Source organism: Aotus nancymaae, unplaced genomic scaffold (genome assembly GCF_030222135.1).
Source record: "Aotus nancymaae isolate 86718 unplaced genomic scaffold, 86718_ANA_hifiasm-v0.15.2.pri h1tg000039l, whole genome shotgun sequence".
Taxonomy (NCBI): Eukaryota; Metazoa; Chordata; class Mammalia; order Primates; family Aotidae; genus Aotus; species Aotus nancymaae.
In genome coordinates this window covers 1,380,001-1,394,567 of record NW_026988453.1, presented here as the reverse complement: position 1 = coordinate 1,394,567, position 14,567 = coordinate 1,380,001, and the positions used below count along the sequence as shown (strand labels likewise).

The 14,567-nt window shown below is 34.6% G+C and overlaps 1 protein-coding gene across 2 annotated transcripts in view; it reads right to left on the bottom strand.

Moving 5' to 3' along the window:
- The window catches only part of NEK7 (NIMA related kinase 7), a 159,802-nt gene that overhangs the window by 53,912 nt on the left and 91,323 nt on the right, over positions 1 to 14,567 (bottom strand). For both annotated transcript variants that reach the window (XM_012459581.2, XM_012459582.3), the window contains exons 4-5: positions 1,678 to 1,740; positions 59 to 169 (exon numbers count right to left, since the gene is read on the bottom strand). In XM_012459581.2, coding sequence (XP_012315004.1) covers positions 59 to 169; positions 1,678 to 1,740 — 174 coding nt within the window. The remainder of the gene's footprint in view (positions 1 to 58; positions 170 to 1,677; positions 1,741 to 14,567) is intronic.

The window sequence follows — 14,567 nt, the reverse complement described above, 5'->3', positions numbered from 1 at the left end:
TTAACATACAATTCTATTAGGGAAAAAAAAAAAAAGTTAACAATTTTTAAAAACTTACCTTTATCATTCTGGAGAGGTCACCAGCATCTGCCAGTTCCAACACTATGTTTAGTTCATTATCTTCAATGAATGAGGCGTAATATTTTATTACATTTGGATGGTTGAGTTGCTGAGAAAATAAAACAGGCATCAGAAGGTTTTTTTCCAAGAATCACTTACAGTTAACAGTTTTCAGTTTTGTAACTTAAGAATAAACTTAACTGCATTTTTTAAATTACAGAAATCTTAACATGACAGTATATTTTTCTTTAGTGAATTTTGAAACAAATATGACAATTATTAAAAGTAAACCCCAGGTATAAATTAATTTTATCTTAATATTCTTTATTAGGAATAATATATTTTATACTTAAATCTTAATTTAAAAGTACTGCTATGCCCAATAAGCATATCAACAGATGCAAGAAGTAAATGACAGAATTAGGTCACCAACTGCTAAAAATTACATCCTTCAAAATGAGAACTTTCATTTAGAAACTCTCAATGATAAATAAAGTATCTCTTTTTACTCCTACTTTGAAGTTACAGCTGGTCCTAGAATAACTCCAGTTAGTAGACAAAACACAGTTGGTATCTACTATACTATATCTAACTATTGCTTTTATATCAAATAAGTATACAAACCTTATTTATGTGAGCCAATTCATAAAATCATCCCTAAGAAAAATTTTACCTTGTAGAAATATATATATATATATCAGTCCCTACTCATTTACAATCTTTTTGTTCAATTTTTAAACACATTAATACAAGATGAATTGTTTCTCAGAGAAATTATGTAGGAAGTATGGGTAACTTTCTCCTACTTAAAGTTTTCTCCCCAAATTTCCTATGATGACATGCTATTTCTACAGCAAAAGTTTATATATATTTAAGCCAGCTACTTAATGTGCCAGGAAATAACTACAATTAACAAAACAGTCAGAAAACACAGTTTATTTTGACCTTACTCTTTTCCTTTCTGCATAAATCTGGTACATCTTAGGCACTAACACAAATGTACAGCATAAAAAAACAACCAAGTCTTAGCTAAAAGCTAAAAATACAACATAAGCCACGGCATTTCTCAAAAGAAACTTCACTAGAAAAGAATCAGTGCAAAAATAACTGATATCCCAGTCATATTCTTAGTGGATGAGAAACTAAAAAGCTAATTCCTGGCATACTCTTTATATGCATTCTTTCTAAATCTGGAAAAAGGTTTTGAAACATTAGAAGATGCATGTGAACCATTTGGATTAGTCCACATTCTCAATATAATACACGTGGAGATAATACTAATTTGTATTTATATTACTTAACCTCTAGAATATGTCTTGTTGGGGTGGTCAAGAAAAAAAATTCTTCAATGTTTTATGCCCATTTTTATCTATTTCCTAGTTTGAAATGAGAAAAAAAAGCTGATCCTCCCAAATGTTCTGATTACATTGTTTAGCAATAAATCCAAAAAATAACTACACTCTTCAATATACTGAGATTCAACCTTACATAATATTATCTGAAATCAATGTAGCGTAAGTCTTGAAAATCTTTTTGTGTTTAAGTGTGATGTTTTAGTAAATCACTTTTATCACCATGTCCAGTTATGTTCAAAATAGTCAACAGTTCATTATTTACCTTAAGAAGATCTATTTCTTTGATACAATCAGCACGTGCTTTGGCATCCATTAAATCAAATATCTAAAAATAGAACCCAGAATTATTTAATAAAATGATAACCTATGGTTCAAGCTATCATGTAAATTCATTTTTAATACTCTACATGTAATTATATGTACACTAAGGAATTTTCTTTCTGATTAGCTTTTAGTTATTATGGAGGTCCGTAGACACCTTATGTTACCAACAATGCTTACATTTTTGGCAGTCAATATTTAAAAATGGATAAAGAGAAGTTAGATAACCCTGAGTAGGTCTTAAGTTCCAATAAACAAAATTAAAGTCATGATTATTAAGATGATAAAGTAATAGCTAATATATGTTGAGCAATTAATATATGCTAGATATACTGTACAACCTTATGAGGATGATAATAGTAGTATTCCCATTTTACAGAAGAAGAGAAGCTTTAGAAAGCTAAGAGACAGAAGGTCACACAGCTAATCAACAGAGCAAGCAGAATTCATTCTTATCCAACTAGAACCCAAGCAATGAACCATTAATCTGTTCCATCAGATCATGTCTAAAAGGTCTGAAGTATGCATTCCTGACAAGGGTGGTATCATTCCAAGGGGGTGAAAAATGGTCCTTTGAGGAGAAGGGTGACAAAATTTTACTCTATTAAGTATAAAGCATAGATACACATAAAGTACTGCAAATAAATAGATATACTGTATTTGTAGTATTAAAATTTCATGGGTGGAGGTAATTAGAAAAATATGTCTAAAAAGGCAGCTTGGGGGAAAGATAATGAAGAAGTTTGAAAAATATTAACTACTGTTAAAAACATAAAAAGAAATAATACAATCAAAAAGATATTTCATGTGTCTCTGAAAACACAAATCTCTCAACGTTCTCGAGTGTGTGGAAAATAACATTTAAAAAAACAATATCTTAGAGACTGCGCACACACACACATAAAAAAACTAAGTCAATACTGCAAGCTGATTAAAACCCTGGTTACATAATAAATACAAAAATTAATAACATTTTTAGTAATCAGCTTGATCAAGTCTTCCTGATTCAGCCAGCCAACATTCCAAGAAAAGAAGGTACAACGTGAAAGGAGTGACAGAATCCAAGTCTTTCTAATTAGAGAAGTAGTTATTAGACACCTACCAGAGAGGGTTGGCCTCTTTACAAATGATGCTTTAAACTTCCTTGCAATCTTATAAAATAGGTAGTAATGGTCCCAATGTCAAGATGAGGATTAAGGTTCAAAAAGATTAAATAACATGCTTATGATCATAAAACTAGTAAGGGACAGAATTAGGACTTGAAGGCACGTTGTTCTAGCTCCACAGTCAGTGTTTTTGCAATTAGCCAGGCTGTTACGAAGTCTAATGCGTACGCAACTATCTAATAAGTATTATAATATATGTGTGTGCAAAGTGTAGTATTAGAAAACTATGGAAGGAATTCCTCTCATGTAGGGAGGGGGTAACATTAGAGGTGAACCTTGAAAGAATTATAGGATTCTGCCAGCTGGAAACAAAAGATATCTAATGCATAAAAGTAAATACAGATTAAGGGTATATAATTATAGCTTCTAAGAGGCAACTTTTTCTAGGTATCATTCTTAATATCCAAAGATACAGGAAGTTCTAATTTTTTCTAAATTAAAAAAATGAAGATATTAGATAAGATTATAAAACAAAAATAAAATCCATAAACTCATTGCCTTAAAGAATTTTAGCTTTGCTCAGTTCCTTCCATTTCTTGTAAAAATACATGTGCTTTTTACATAGTGAAAATAACAGCATATAAAATTATATATATGCTTTTTCACTAACATTATATCAAAATAGTTTCCTATTTTGGTTTTACTACTTCTAATGAAAACTTCAAACATCACATTTACATTCTGCAACTTTTAATGTAAAATAGTTGAGCACTGCATATTGTTAAGATTTGAACAAATATAAAGCCTTACCTTAGTTAATGGTTTACAAAAAGAGACAGACTAGATTACATTAAAGTCTCTCCCACTTAATTAAATAACAGAAGAAGAACTATGTATGCTGGTACATATATTAAAAGTACTAACTTCTCTTTTCTTCATTAGCAGTAATTCTAACCATGTCAGCCACAGTGAACTCACGTTAACCACCATGATTTCAGAATGGAATGCAATGAAACAACAGCAAGGAAAGGAAAAGGGGGGAAAAAAAAGGGAAGGACTATGAGTGGCAAATCACTATCACAAAGTTTGCATAAACTATCTAATGAGATACGTTTTGGCACACATTAAGCTGTTGTATACATCAAACTTTGACAAAATGGGCTAATAGCTTAGATATAAATGGACACCAATAGCACGGGTTAAAAAAAAAAATACCAGTATTAAAGAAAAAACCATATGACTCCATTAAAGGAAAGAAGAAAAAACCTTGCCGAAATTCTCTCAAAGAGCACCATACTTTTACTCTACACATAAATGATTAATATGAATAACCTGATCCTGAGTACTGACAAGCTGAAACTGTTCATGTCCATGCTTTCTACGTATAAAACTCCATGCTGAATGCCATCTTACTATCACATTTTATTACAGATACAAATAAGAAAACCATCTTGCAGTCCTTTAAGATGCACAATGTCAGATGCAGAATGCAGACTGCAACACAGAAAATTAACATGCAGCTTGTAAGTGCTACTTGTACCAAGTGATGTAAGAACGTTAACGGGGGTGAGTACGGCTGGTCGGTGGGGCTCTCGCTAACTGATTTATATAAGCAGGAATGCGTAATGCCCTTCAGGAAAAAAAAAATATGTATAAAAATAAGTAAAACTGAAAGTTCTTGAGTTAAAGGAATAAGCTTTACATTTAGCAATTTCACACAGAAATGTCATTCATTGCCCAAAAGGGATTACTATATCACATGTTAAACCATAAAACAAACACTAATGGAAATCGAAAAATTTGAACTTGATGTTAGTTATAGGTATGAAACACACAAACACAGACTACCTGCACTTTAAAATCAAAATGGCATGAGAAATAACTGACTCTTGACACATCACGAATGCTGATGCCATTGTCAGGAAATGCTAGTTACAAGGAATTTGAGATAACTCAAAGATATGCGGGAAAGCACAAAATTGTGTCCCAGATCTTGATGGAATTCCTGGCATTTTGTTTGTTTGTTTTAGGAGACAGAGAAAAAATAATGCCCATACTGTACCAGTAATTAAAATGAAGAAACTCACAAACTTGGAGATATATATATATAAAATCTTTCAGTAATCAATGTCTCTATGATGTGGAACAACGTTTTTAAAAAACAGCAGAGGGTGAGTGAGATGAGAATGAATAATATGTGAGTGAGATGAGAATGAATAATATGTGTAAGAGTTTTAGGAAACCATAACGAGATATAAAATATCAAGACAGGAACATGCTATGTAGAAAATCTTTAATTCAAGTTATAAAAATTAATTTACAATTACAAACTAATTTTTTTTTCTTTTTATTGAACTTTAGGTTCTGGGGTACATGTGCAGATCATGCAGGATTGTTGCATAGGTACATACATGGCAAGGTGGTTTGCTGCCTTCCTCCCCACCTCACCCCCGCTGGGAAAAATACCCCTGATGGGAAAAATACCATGTGGTATTTTTCCCCAAGATGGTATTTTTCCCCACGTTATCCCTTCCCACCCCCGCTGTCCCTCCCCTAGTTCCCCCCAACTGACTGCAGTGTGTGCTGCTCCCCTCCCTGTGTCCACGTGTTCTAATTGTTCAACACACACTTATGAGTGATACCATGTGGTGTTTGATTTTCTGTTCTTGTGTCAGTTTACTGAGAATGATGGTTTCCAGATTCATCCATGTCCCTATAAAGGACACAAACTCATCGTTTTTTATGGCTGCATAGTATTCCATGGTGTATAAGTGCCACATTTTCTTTATTCAGTCTATTGTCGATGGACATTTGGGTTGGTTCCAGGTCTTTGCTATTGTTAACAGTGCTGCAACTGACTTTTATTTTTAACTGAATTTTTAATAATACAAAAAGTCACTCCTCAAACTCAGGGAGAGATAAGTATTGTTGGCACATCTAAAGCAAAACTAAATTCTGAGCCAAATACATTTACAAGTACATTTAACTCGAAATTCAGAAGTCTCTTATCTTTCTTTTTCTCTTAGCCAGCAAGTCAAGACAAAAATAAATACTGAATCTTTAGATTAAGTCATTCCCAAAGATTCAAAGCTGTCTGGTGATTTTATGAGCAAGAAAAAGCAGTATGTCTTGGGTGAAAACATGGACTTTGTCAGAATATCTTACATTTAATATGTACAAACAAGTCTTCAGGAGGCATCGTTTTCATTCAGCTCTACCAAAGTTTCTTCAGGCTTTTTTAACTCATACTTGGTAAGGGCAAGAGATGAGCTGTGGTTAGGCAAATAATGACTGATAAATTCTTGGCATTCTCTGAATCATTTTAAAGGTTTTCTTTTGTCATCTTAAAATTTTGCCAAAATTACTCATAGCTAATGAAACTGAAAAGGTTAACACTAGATTTCTTAAAAAGAAAACAGAATCCTTCAAGTAATTTAACAGAAATACCCTTAAAAAGACATGTCAAATTGTTAGAAGACCATTTAAAATGCAGAAAAGTACTTAAAAGTATATAGTAAGCAAATCTGACAAACCCAGTATATCTCATTTTAAATAAACGTTACATATATGGAAGTGTTAACTAAATACTTCCTGGCCCTCACCAATTTACAGAGCCTGAACAAAGAACTAGCACCCAGTCCCTAAAATGAGTAGCTCTGTCATCCATGAGACAGGTCTGCATTCCTTCTCCTTCTGATCTCGCCCTGGATGATGCCACTGTTATTCATACTGTTCTTGCCTCTCTGAACCCGGTAGTATAATGATGCTTCTGTCCCTGTATTCACATTGTCCAGTTGCTGCACAGATATTCCTCAACCTTTGTTGGTAGGGAAGAGAAGAAGAAAGGGAGCCCCAAATCTCTCCTCCACATAAGAAGTATTTTTGCTATCAGCCTGCAAATTTCTGATTCTCTTCTTAGCTGACTGGTAGGCAAAGACTTTCCCTTTCAGAGCTGATCTCTTTTATTTGAAGGGGGAGAAGATGGGTAAGGGGTTAGAAAATCTGTAGCAGAAGGGCTGTGGCCTCTCTATATAGAAATCACAATCACTGAACCAAGTAATCTCCAAGTAATTAAAGCCTCTATCACTAGCCCTTCCCTGTCTAAATCCAAAGGCATTCTAACTGGTGTCTCCACTGGTTTCTGCTGGGGTAGGGAAGGGGACAGAACTTAAGCAAGGTGAGTCCATGAAAAGCCAGAAACTTTGCACCTAGTTTTATAATCCAGTTTCTGTCAACCTCCTTGATCATCCTAAGGCATCAACATGTCTGAACTAGAAATTAGAAGATCAGGGCTCAATTTCTTTCTTGCAGATTCCTTACATCTCTGGTAAATGATGATACGAAGCTAGCTATCTGTCTGAATCACTAGAAAAAAATCTTTGTTTCCAAAGGGATGCCTTTTAACCCATAGGCCAGGATATACTAGTCTAACTTCCAGTCCATCACTAAGCTCTGTTCAATGGATTTTCTTAAAATTAGAAAATTAGAGAAATTATTATAAATTCATCTTTTATTCTGATTTGTGAGAACTTGTAGCACAACAAAACTTAGTCAGGGCTGAGGCTACAGATTAAAGAACCACTCTACAGAAGTACACTGGAAGCCATGAGTTAGGACATGGGTATAGGAGAAGCCAAAAAAAAAAAAAAAAACCTTTATCTTAACTGTGAGAAAGATGACAAAAGACTGAAGTAGAAAAAGGAGGAACAATTGAGGGGAATACGAAAAGGACATCTAGAGAGGTAGGAGAATCAAGACGGCGCAATCAAAGAAAATAGGAGAGGCAAGTTTTAAGAGTGCTACGGGTAGTAAAGCAACAGATTCTATACAGATATGAGTAGGAAAGTGAATGGATGAATAATGATTCTTATCCACTGTTAATATTATTACTTTAAATAACAGTAATATTTGACATTGTTATTGTTTACTGAGTACAATAATATATTCTATGCAAATAATAGTGGTCTGTGCAATCTTAAAAAAAAATCAGACTTCATCACTCACTTGTATAAACCCCTTTCGGCCATTTATACCTTTATAACAACATGTAACATATAAATTACATATAAACCTCTCTCCACGGCGTACAAACAGAACTCTCAAAAATCTGATTCCCATCTAGTTCTGTAACCCCATGCTACTTCTCTCTCTCACTCCATTCACTAAGATCACAAGGATTTGCTCTTAGTATACTTTAAATCCATCCTATTGTTGAGAGCCTTTCTATTTGCCTTTTTTTTTTTTTTTGAGACAGAGTCTCACTTTGTCGCCAGGCTGGAGTGCAGTGGCGCGATCTCGGCTCACTGCAACCTCCGCCTCCGAGGTTCAAGTGATTCTCCAGTCTCAGCCTCCCAAGTAGCTGGGATTATAGGTATGTGCCACATGTCTGGCTAATTTTTGTATTTTTAGTAGAGATGGGGTGTCACCATGTTGGCCAGGATGGTCTCGATCTCTTAACCTACTGACCCGCCCACCTCAGCCTCCCAAAGTGCTAGGATTACAGGTGTGAGGCACCACGCCTGGCTCTATAGCTAGAGCCTTCCTATCACTGCTCTTCAGGTGCCTGATTCCTTATCCTCCACCTCAGCTTAAATTTCACATCCTTGGAGAGACCTTTGCTGCACACTCTAAAATGCTCTCCTCCATCTAGATTGTCTCTAATACCACAGCATGTCATTTCCGTTTTGCCTATATGTCTATTTCCCCCACGAACATGTTGGATTTAATTATCGTGTCCCTAGTGTCAAGTACAGTGCCTGCCAGATAGTAGATCCTCAATAAACACTAAATGAACATAATAAAAATCTTCAACAGAGAATATAAAAAGTCGCTTCAGTTCTATTTATCCATGTAGCATGGCAACTAGAGGAGTTTATAATTCAAAAATTTTTAAATAAACTCATACAGTCAAAATATGCATCATCAGACTAATAACCCTAAGGTACCAAAAGATGAAAAAGAAAAGAAACTCTGGAACATCAAAAAAGGACAAAGGACTAAATTATTTCAGTGATATCTACTTTATTATTTAAACACTTCAACATTAGTAATCTATTTATGCCACATAGGAGGATTCATTATAACCCCAAAATGTTAAACATTCAATAAAATTGGAAATTTTCTGTTTCTTATATGTTTAGAAATGCCTGAATAAGACTGCAAGTACAAGTAATTAAAATTAAAAAGCTTTAATTTTTAAGATAAAAGCCTATTCTACCAAGTAAAAACTAACATTAATTTACTAAATTCTCCTGTAATTTTTTAAAATGTCATTTGAATTATACTTACAAATGCTTAGTTTTCATTTATTCAAATAACAATTGGGAAATTGAAAGGACGTCTATAGAGATTAAATGATGGAGTTCATAAAAGCTGTGAGGTAAATTTATTAATCACACTGAACATTGAAAACGGGACTGAACACAGAGCCACAGAGGTTTTGAATATGTTAAAAGCACTGTATGTATTATGGAAGCGCTCTCATTGTCCATAAATTTCTGATCATATATAATCCTAATTTCTAATTATATGCAAACATGCAGAATCTAAAATCTAAAATTAACATGGGTAAAAAAAGTAACTTATTAATAAAAGTTAAAAAGTTATTTTCTTGAAAAATGCTTTAAAGCAACTAGCAAACATAAGTAAATAAAAGGAAAGCATTCAACATCAAATAATACTTTGAGGAAGACTTTTTGAGATCACCTGAATAAAAAGGTGAATCTGTACAATACTGTCACTTTATGTTTATTTGTATAAATACTTGAAGTATGTTTTTTAGCTTTTCTTTCTAAAAATATTCTCACTGACAATGTCTGCCACACAGTAAAACAGTGTTATCTGGAAACATAGTTAAGAGTAAACAAAGAAATTAAGCATCAATGAGCAAAGGATCAAAATACCTCAGGTATTATTTAAAAATGAGAGTAACAACTGTCTAAGAACTAAGAAAGAGTGAGACCCAAAATTTACATTACTATAACACTATGTCAGATTGATAAAATAAGAACCAACTTTAATCCTATAGCTCTAATCAATGAGCAAAATATAATAAAATGGAGATTGCATATACCAAATCAAAACAAGTTTTTGATAATCTTCCAACACAAAGAACTTAATTTTTGAGACAGCTCGCAAACTCTGTGAAGCCTCTTTCTTAAGCTCCTCCTCATACCTGTTCTCCTCAAGGCTGCTCCTATCACAGTGCCTAGCTCATTATTTTAGATGTACCCCCACCACAGTCACATGAGTCCCATTACGTTTATCCTAATGTTCCAAAAGCCTTACACACTGACCAATAAACACTAGGTGATCAATAAATACTAGAGAAATGAATTCAATGATCAGCAGGAATAGAAGCATTGAAGAAGGAGGCAAGAGAGAAAAGCAAAGTTGGCACAGAGAATTTTCAAACTGTTCTATTAGTTAAGGCACCATCTTATTTTTTTGCAAATGAACCATGATGGGATACATGGTAAATTTTCCAAAAGATTAGTTAATGTTGCCATATACTGAAGGGTCTCAGATCCCTTTATAATTTCCAGAAAGTAACATGCCTTGAGCACACACACTCTTCTTTCCAATACAGGTAACAGGCAAACCTGCAGGAAAAGTGGCCAGAGTTAAGCACATCCTTTGCTAAAGGCCTTGAATAAGTAAACTAAATGGAGTGGCATAAAGTAGGGAAAGGCCTTGAAAACTAAGCTGAGGATTCTGGACGATATCTCATTAAAAATTTCTAAGCAGAGAAATGAATAATAAAAACTAGTACTTTAGCTTATGAACTCAACTAAAGTGTTCAAGAAGGAATCTAGTGGACCTGGGAATAGTAATACAGTTCTTGTGAGACAAGTAATATAGCCTTAAAATAACAAGTTGCATGAGGAAATTCAGTATTTGATTCTTTAGGATTTTTTTAAAGAGTTGAGTTACCATTCTTTAGAAAGGAAAAGCATTGGTCAGCAATATTTTTAAATTTTTTTATTTTAAGCTGCAGAGATTACTTTTTAAAAAGAAAGAACCATGGGTTTCCCTGTTCAGTATAAGTGTAATACGTCACGAGAATCAATAATATGTCTAAACTGTAAATATATTTCTCCTTACAAAGGTTTAAGGCATTGCTCCCTAATAAATAAGCTAAGACCATCTTCATAATATCATTTCTCTCTTCTATGAAGCAATTAGGTTTAAACTAGAAGATGTCACAATATCAACACTAAAGCAAAAAGGAATGGGATAATCCAAAATAAACTTTAACTTCCTATTTTGAGGTTTATCACAGTGAAAAACAGAGGCATCTACAGGGTAACACAAAATTAATACTGATTGGAAATAAAACTGTGCAAATTAACTCACATGTATTCAAACTTCCAATCGGTAGAAAGAAAACTGCAGGCAAGAGCTCTTTTCTTCCTCCCTCCATCCCTTCTTCCATTCTTTCTTTCTGCCCTTCTTTCTTTCTATATCTAATGACAAGGTTCCACGATGTAAAAAATAATCACTAGAGACAGAATTGAGCCCTGTTTTCCACACTCAGAATCAGAGAAGGAATCCAAGAATCCCCAGAGACTTCCAAAGGGATCTCAATCCATCCATCCTCCCATCCTGATGACCTGTGGCAGATTAGCAGCTATGTTCTCTCCAGTCTATTCTGTATGTTGAGCCTGTAATTTTATTTTTAAAATAATGGATTTTGAAGAGTGTTACCCTACTTCAGAGTCCACAGTGCATCCTCGATTGCCTACAGTTCAAATTCCTCTGCCTGGCTCCAAAGCTCACCACAATCTGGGCTCACATTTACAGTCTGGCTGAAGTTCCAATTCCACCAATTCCAGCAGCTCAAACTGACATCTCCATTCTGTGAACTCTTATTTAAATCAGGAACCCATGCCACAGAGTTTAACATTAAATTGTTCTAGATAGACTCTTTTTCCCCTGGAGGGCAAGAATAATACCACTAGTTTCTTTTTCATTTCTCTGGGTCCTCAGAGATCATAGTAGAAATTTAATACATTTTAAAAAATGAATCAAAGAGTTCTTTCGTAAGGGAATAATCATTCCAAAAGTAATCTCTTTCACAAATACCAATAACTATGTTCCATATTGTGTTTTCGTAAGTTTTGAATGGCATGTTAAAACAGAGAAGACTGCAATTCTTATATGCTGCTGGTGAAAACGTACACTGGTGCAACTTTGGAAAACAACCTGGCATTAACTTGCGGTACACATGCATCCCCTGTGGCTCATAATTTCCATTCTTAAGCACAAACGAGAGAAATTCTTGTATGTGTATACTAGGAAAGGCACAAGAATATCAGAGAAGCATTGTTTGTAATAGCAAATAACTGTAAACAACTTAAACAACAATCAACGAGAACAACTGAATATTATACAGTAGCAAAAAGGATAAACTACAGCACATACACCACTAATGGCTCAAACATGATGCTATGTGAAAAAAGCAAGCTCTGAGTATGTGTGTGTGTGTGTGTGTAATGCTTATATAAAATACGCTTCATTTATGTAAAATTCAAAAAATGCAAAAGTAAATGATAGACTTTATTTTAGAAATTCATACCAACGTAGGAAAAACCATAAAGAAAATCAAAGGAATGATAAACATTAAATTCAGGATATGATTATCTCTGAGGGAAGGGAGTGGCAGACACACGTCAAAATATTTTTAATGTTTACTTCTTAAGCTGGCTTGTGGATATGGAGGTATCTCTATTATTGTTTCTATCTAACACATATACCAGATAAAACCTTTTATAAATCATCAATATTTCATTTTTAAATGTAAATTAAACTTTTCATGTCTATATTGGCTGTCACAAGTATACTAATCAGCTTAAGAAGTTTAAAAAAATACAAAAAAATTTAGATTTCACAAGTCTCTGCAGAGAAAAGATACCAGAGCTGCAAAGCAGGATGGGCTACAGCAGGCGTGAAGAATCACTATTACCTTAATTGAAAAAGGGAAGTAAAAGTATATGATTTACTGTGTGATTTATTGTTTGATGTCACACACACTCGAAGGCAGGAAGACAAGTACTTTCTAGGTCAGTGAAACATTCAGGGCTCTGGCAAGTGAGCATTCCAGCGTAGCTCAGTGGGACTGCAACTCCAGGGTTAGGGCAGGACTTGGAAAGAGGAGCTGGAGCAAGATAAATGAATTTGAGGAGACAGAAAAGGATCTGGATTAGGGAGCAAAGCTGATTGCAGAATGACACAAATACAATAAGGGATTTTAAAGTTGGGTATCAATGTTCTAATTTTATCTGCCTCATTTTTTTTCATTTCTAAGTAAATAAAGTTCACATCATTTTCCTTTCATTTTCTGCTGGTATGGTTTAACTGCCATTTACTAACTTCAGGCAGTACATTTTGTGACTAGTTTCTGAAGGCAATGCCTGTAGCTGTAGAACTTCAGTGAGCATTCAACATCTAGTTAAATGTCCAGGTAGAAGTAATGGTGATAACTCAAATCTGCCTCTTAAAATACAGAACCAAAAGAGAGCCCGCATAGCCAAGTCAATTCTAAGCAAAAAGAACAAAGCGGGAGGCATCACACTACCGGACATCAAACTCTACTACAAGGCTACAGTAATCAAAACAGCGTGGTACTGGTACCAAAACAGAGATATAGACCAATGGAACAGAACAGAGGCGTCGGAGGCAACACAACATATCTACAACCATCCGATCTTTGACAAACCTGATAAAAACAAGCAATGGGGAAAGGATTCCCTGTTCAATAAGTGGTGTTGGGAAAACTGGCTAGCCATATGCAGAAAGCAGAAACTCGACCCCTTCCTGACACCTTACACTAAAATTGACTCCAGATGGATTAAAGACTTAAACATAAGACTGAACAACATAAAAATCCTAGAAGGAAACCTAGGCAAAACCATTCAGGACATAGGCGTAGGCAAGGACTTTATGACCAAAACACCAAAAGCATTGGCAACAAAAGCCAAAATAGACAAATGGGACCTAATCAAACTCCACAGCTTCTGCACAGCGAAAGAAACAGTCAATAGAGTGAATCGGCAACCAACACAATGGGAAAAAATTTTTGCAGCCTACCCGTCTGACAAAGGGCTGATATACAGAATTTACAACGAGCTAAAACAGATTTACAAGAAAAAAACAAAGAAGCCCATTCAAAAATGGGCAAAAGATATGAACAGATACTTTACAAAAGAAGACATACGTGAGGCCAACAAGCATATGAAAAAATGCTCATCATCACTGGTCATTAGAGAAATGCAAATCAAAACTACATTGAGATACCATCTCACGCCAGTTAGAATGGCGATCATTAAAAAATCTAGAGACAACAGATGCTGGAGAGGATGTGGAGAAATAGGAACACTTTTACACTGTTGGTGGGAGTGTAAATTAGTTCAACCATTGTGGAAGACAGTGTGGCGATTCCTCAAGGACCTAGAAATAGAAATCCCATTTGACCCAGCAATCCCATTACTGGGTATATACCCAAAGGATTATAAATCGTTCTACTATAAGGACACATGCACACGAATGTTCACTGCAGCACAGTTTACAATAGCAAAGACCTGGAACCAACCCAAATGCCCATCGATGATAGACTGGACAGGAAAAATGTGGCACATATACACCATGGAATATTATGCAGCCATCAAAAACGATGAGTTCGCGTCCTTTGTAGGGACATGGATGAACCTGGAAACCATCATTCTCA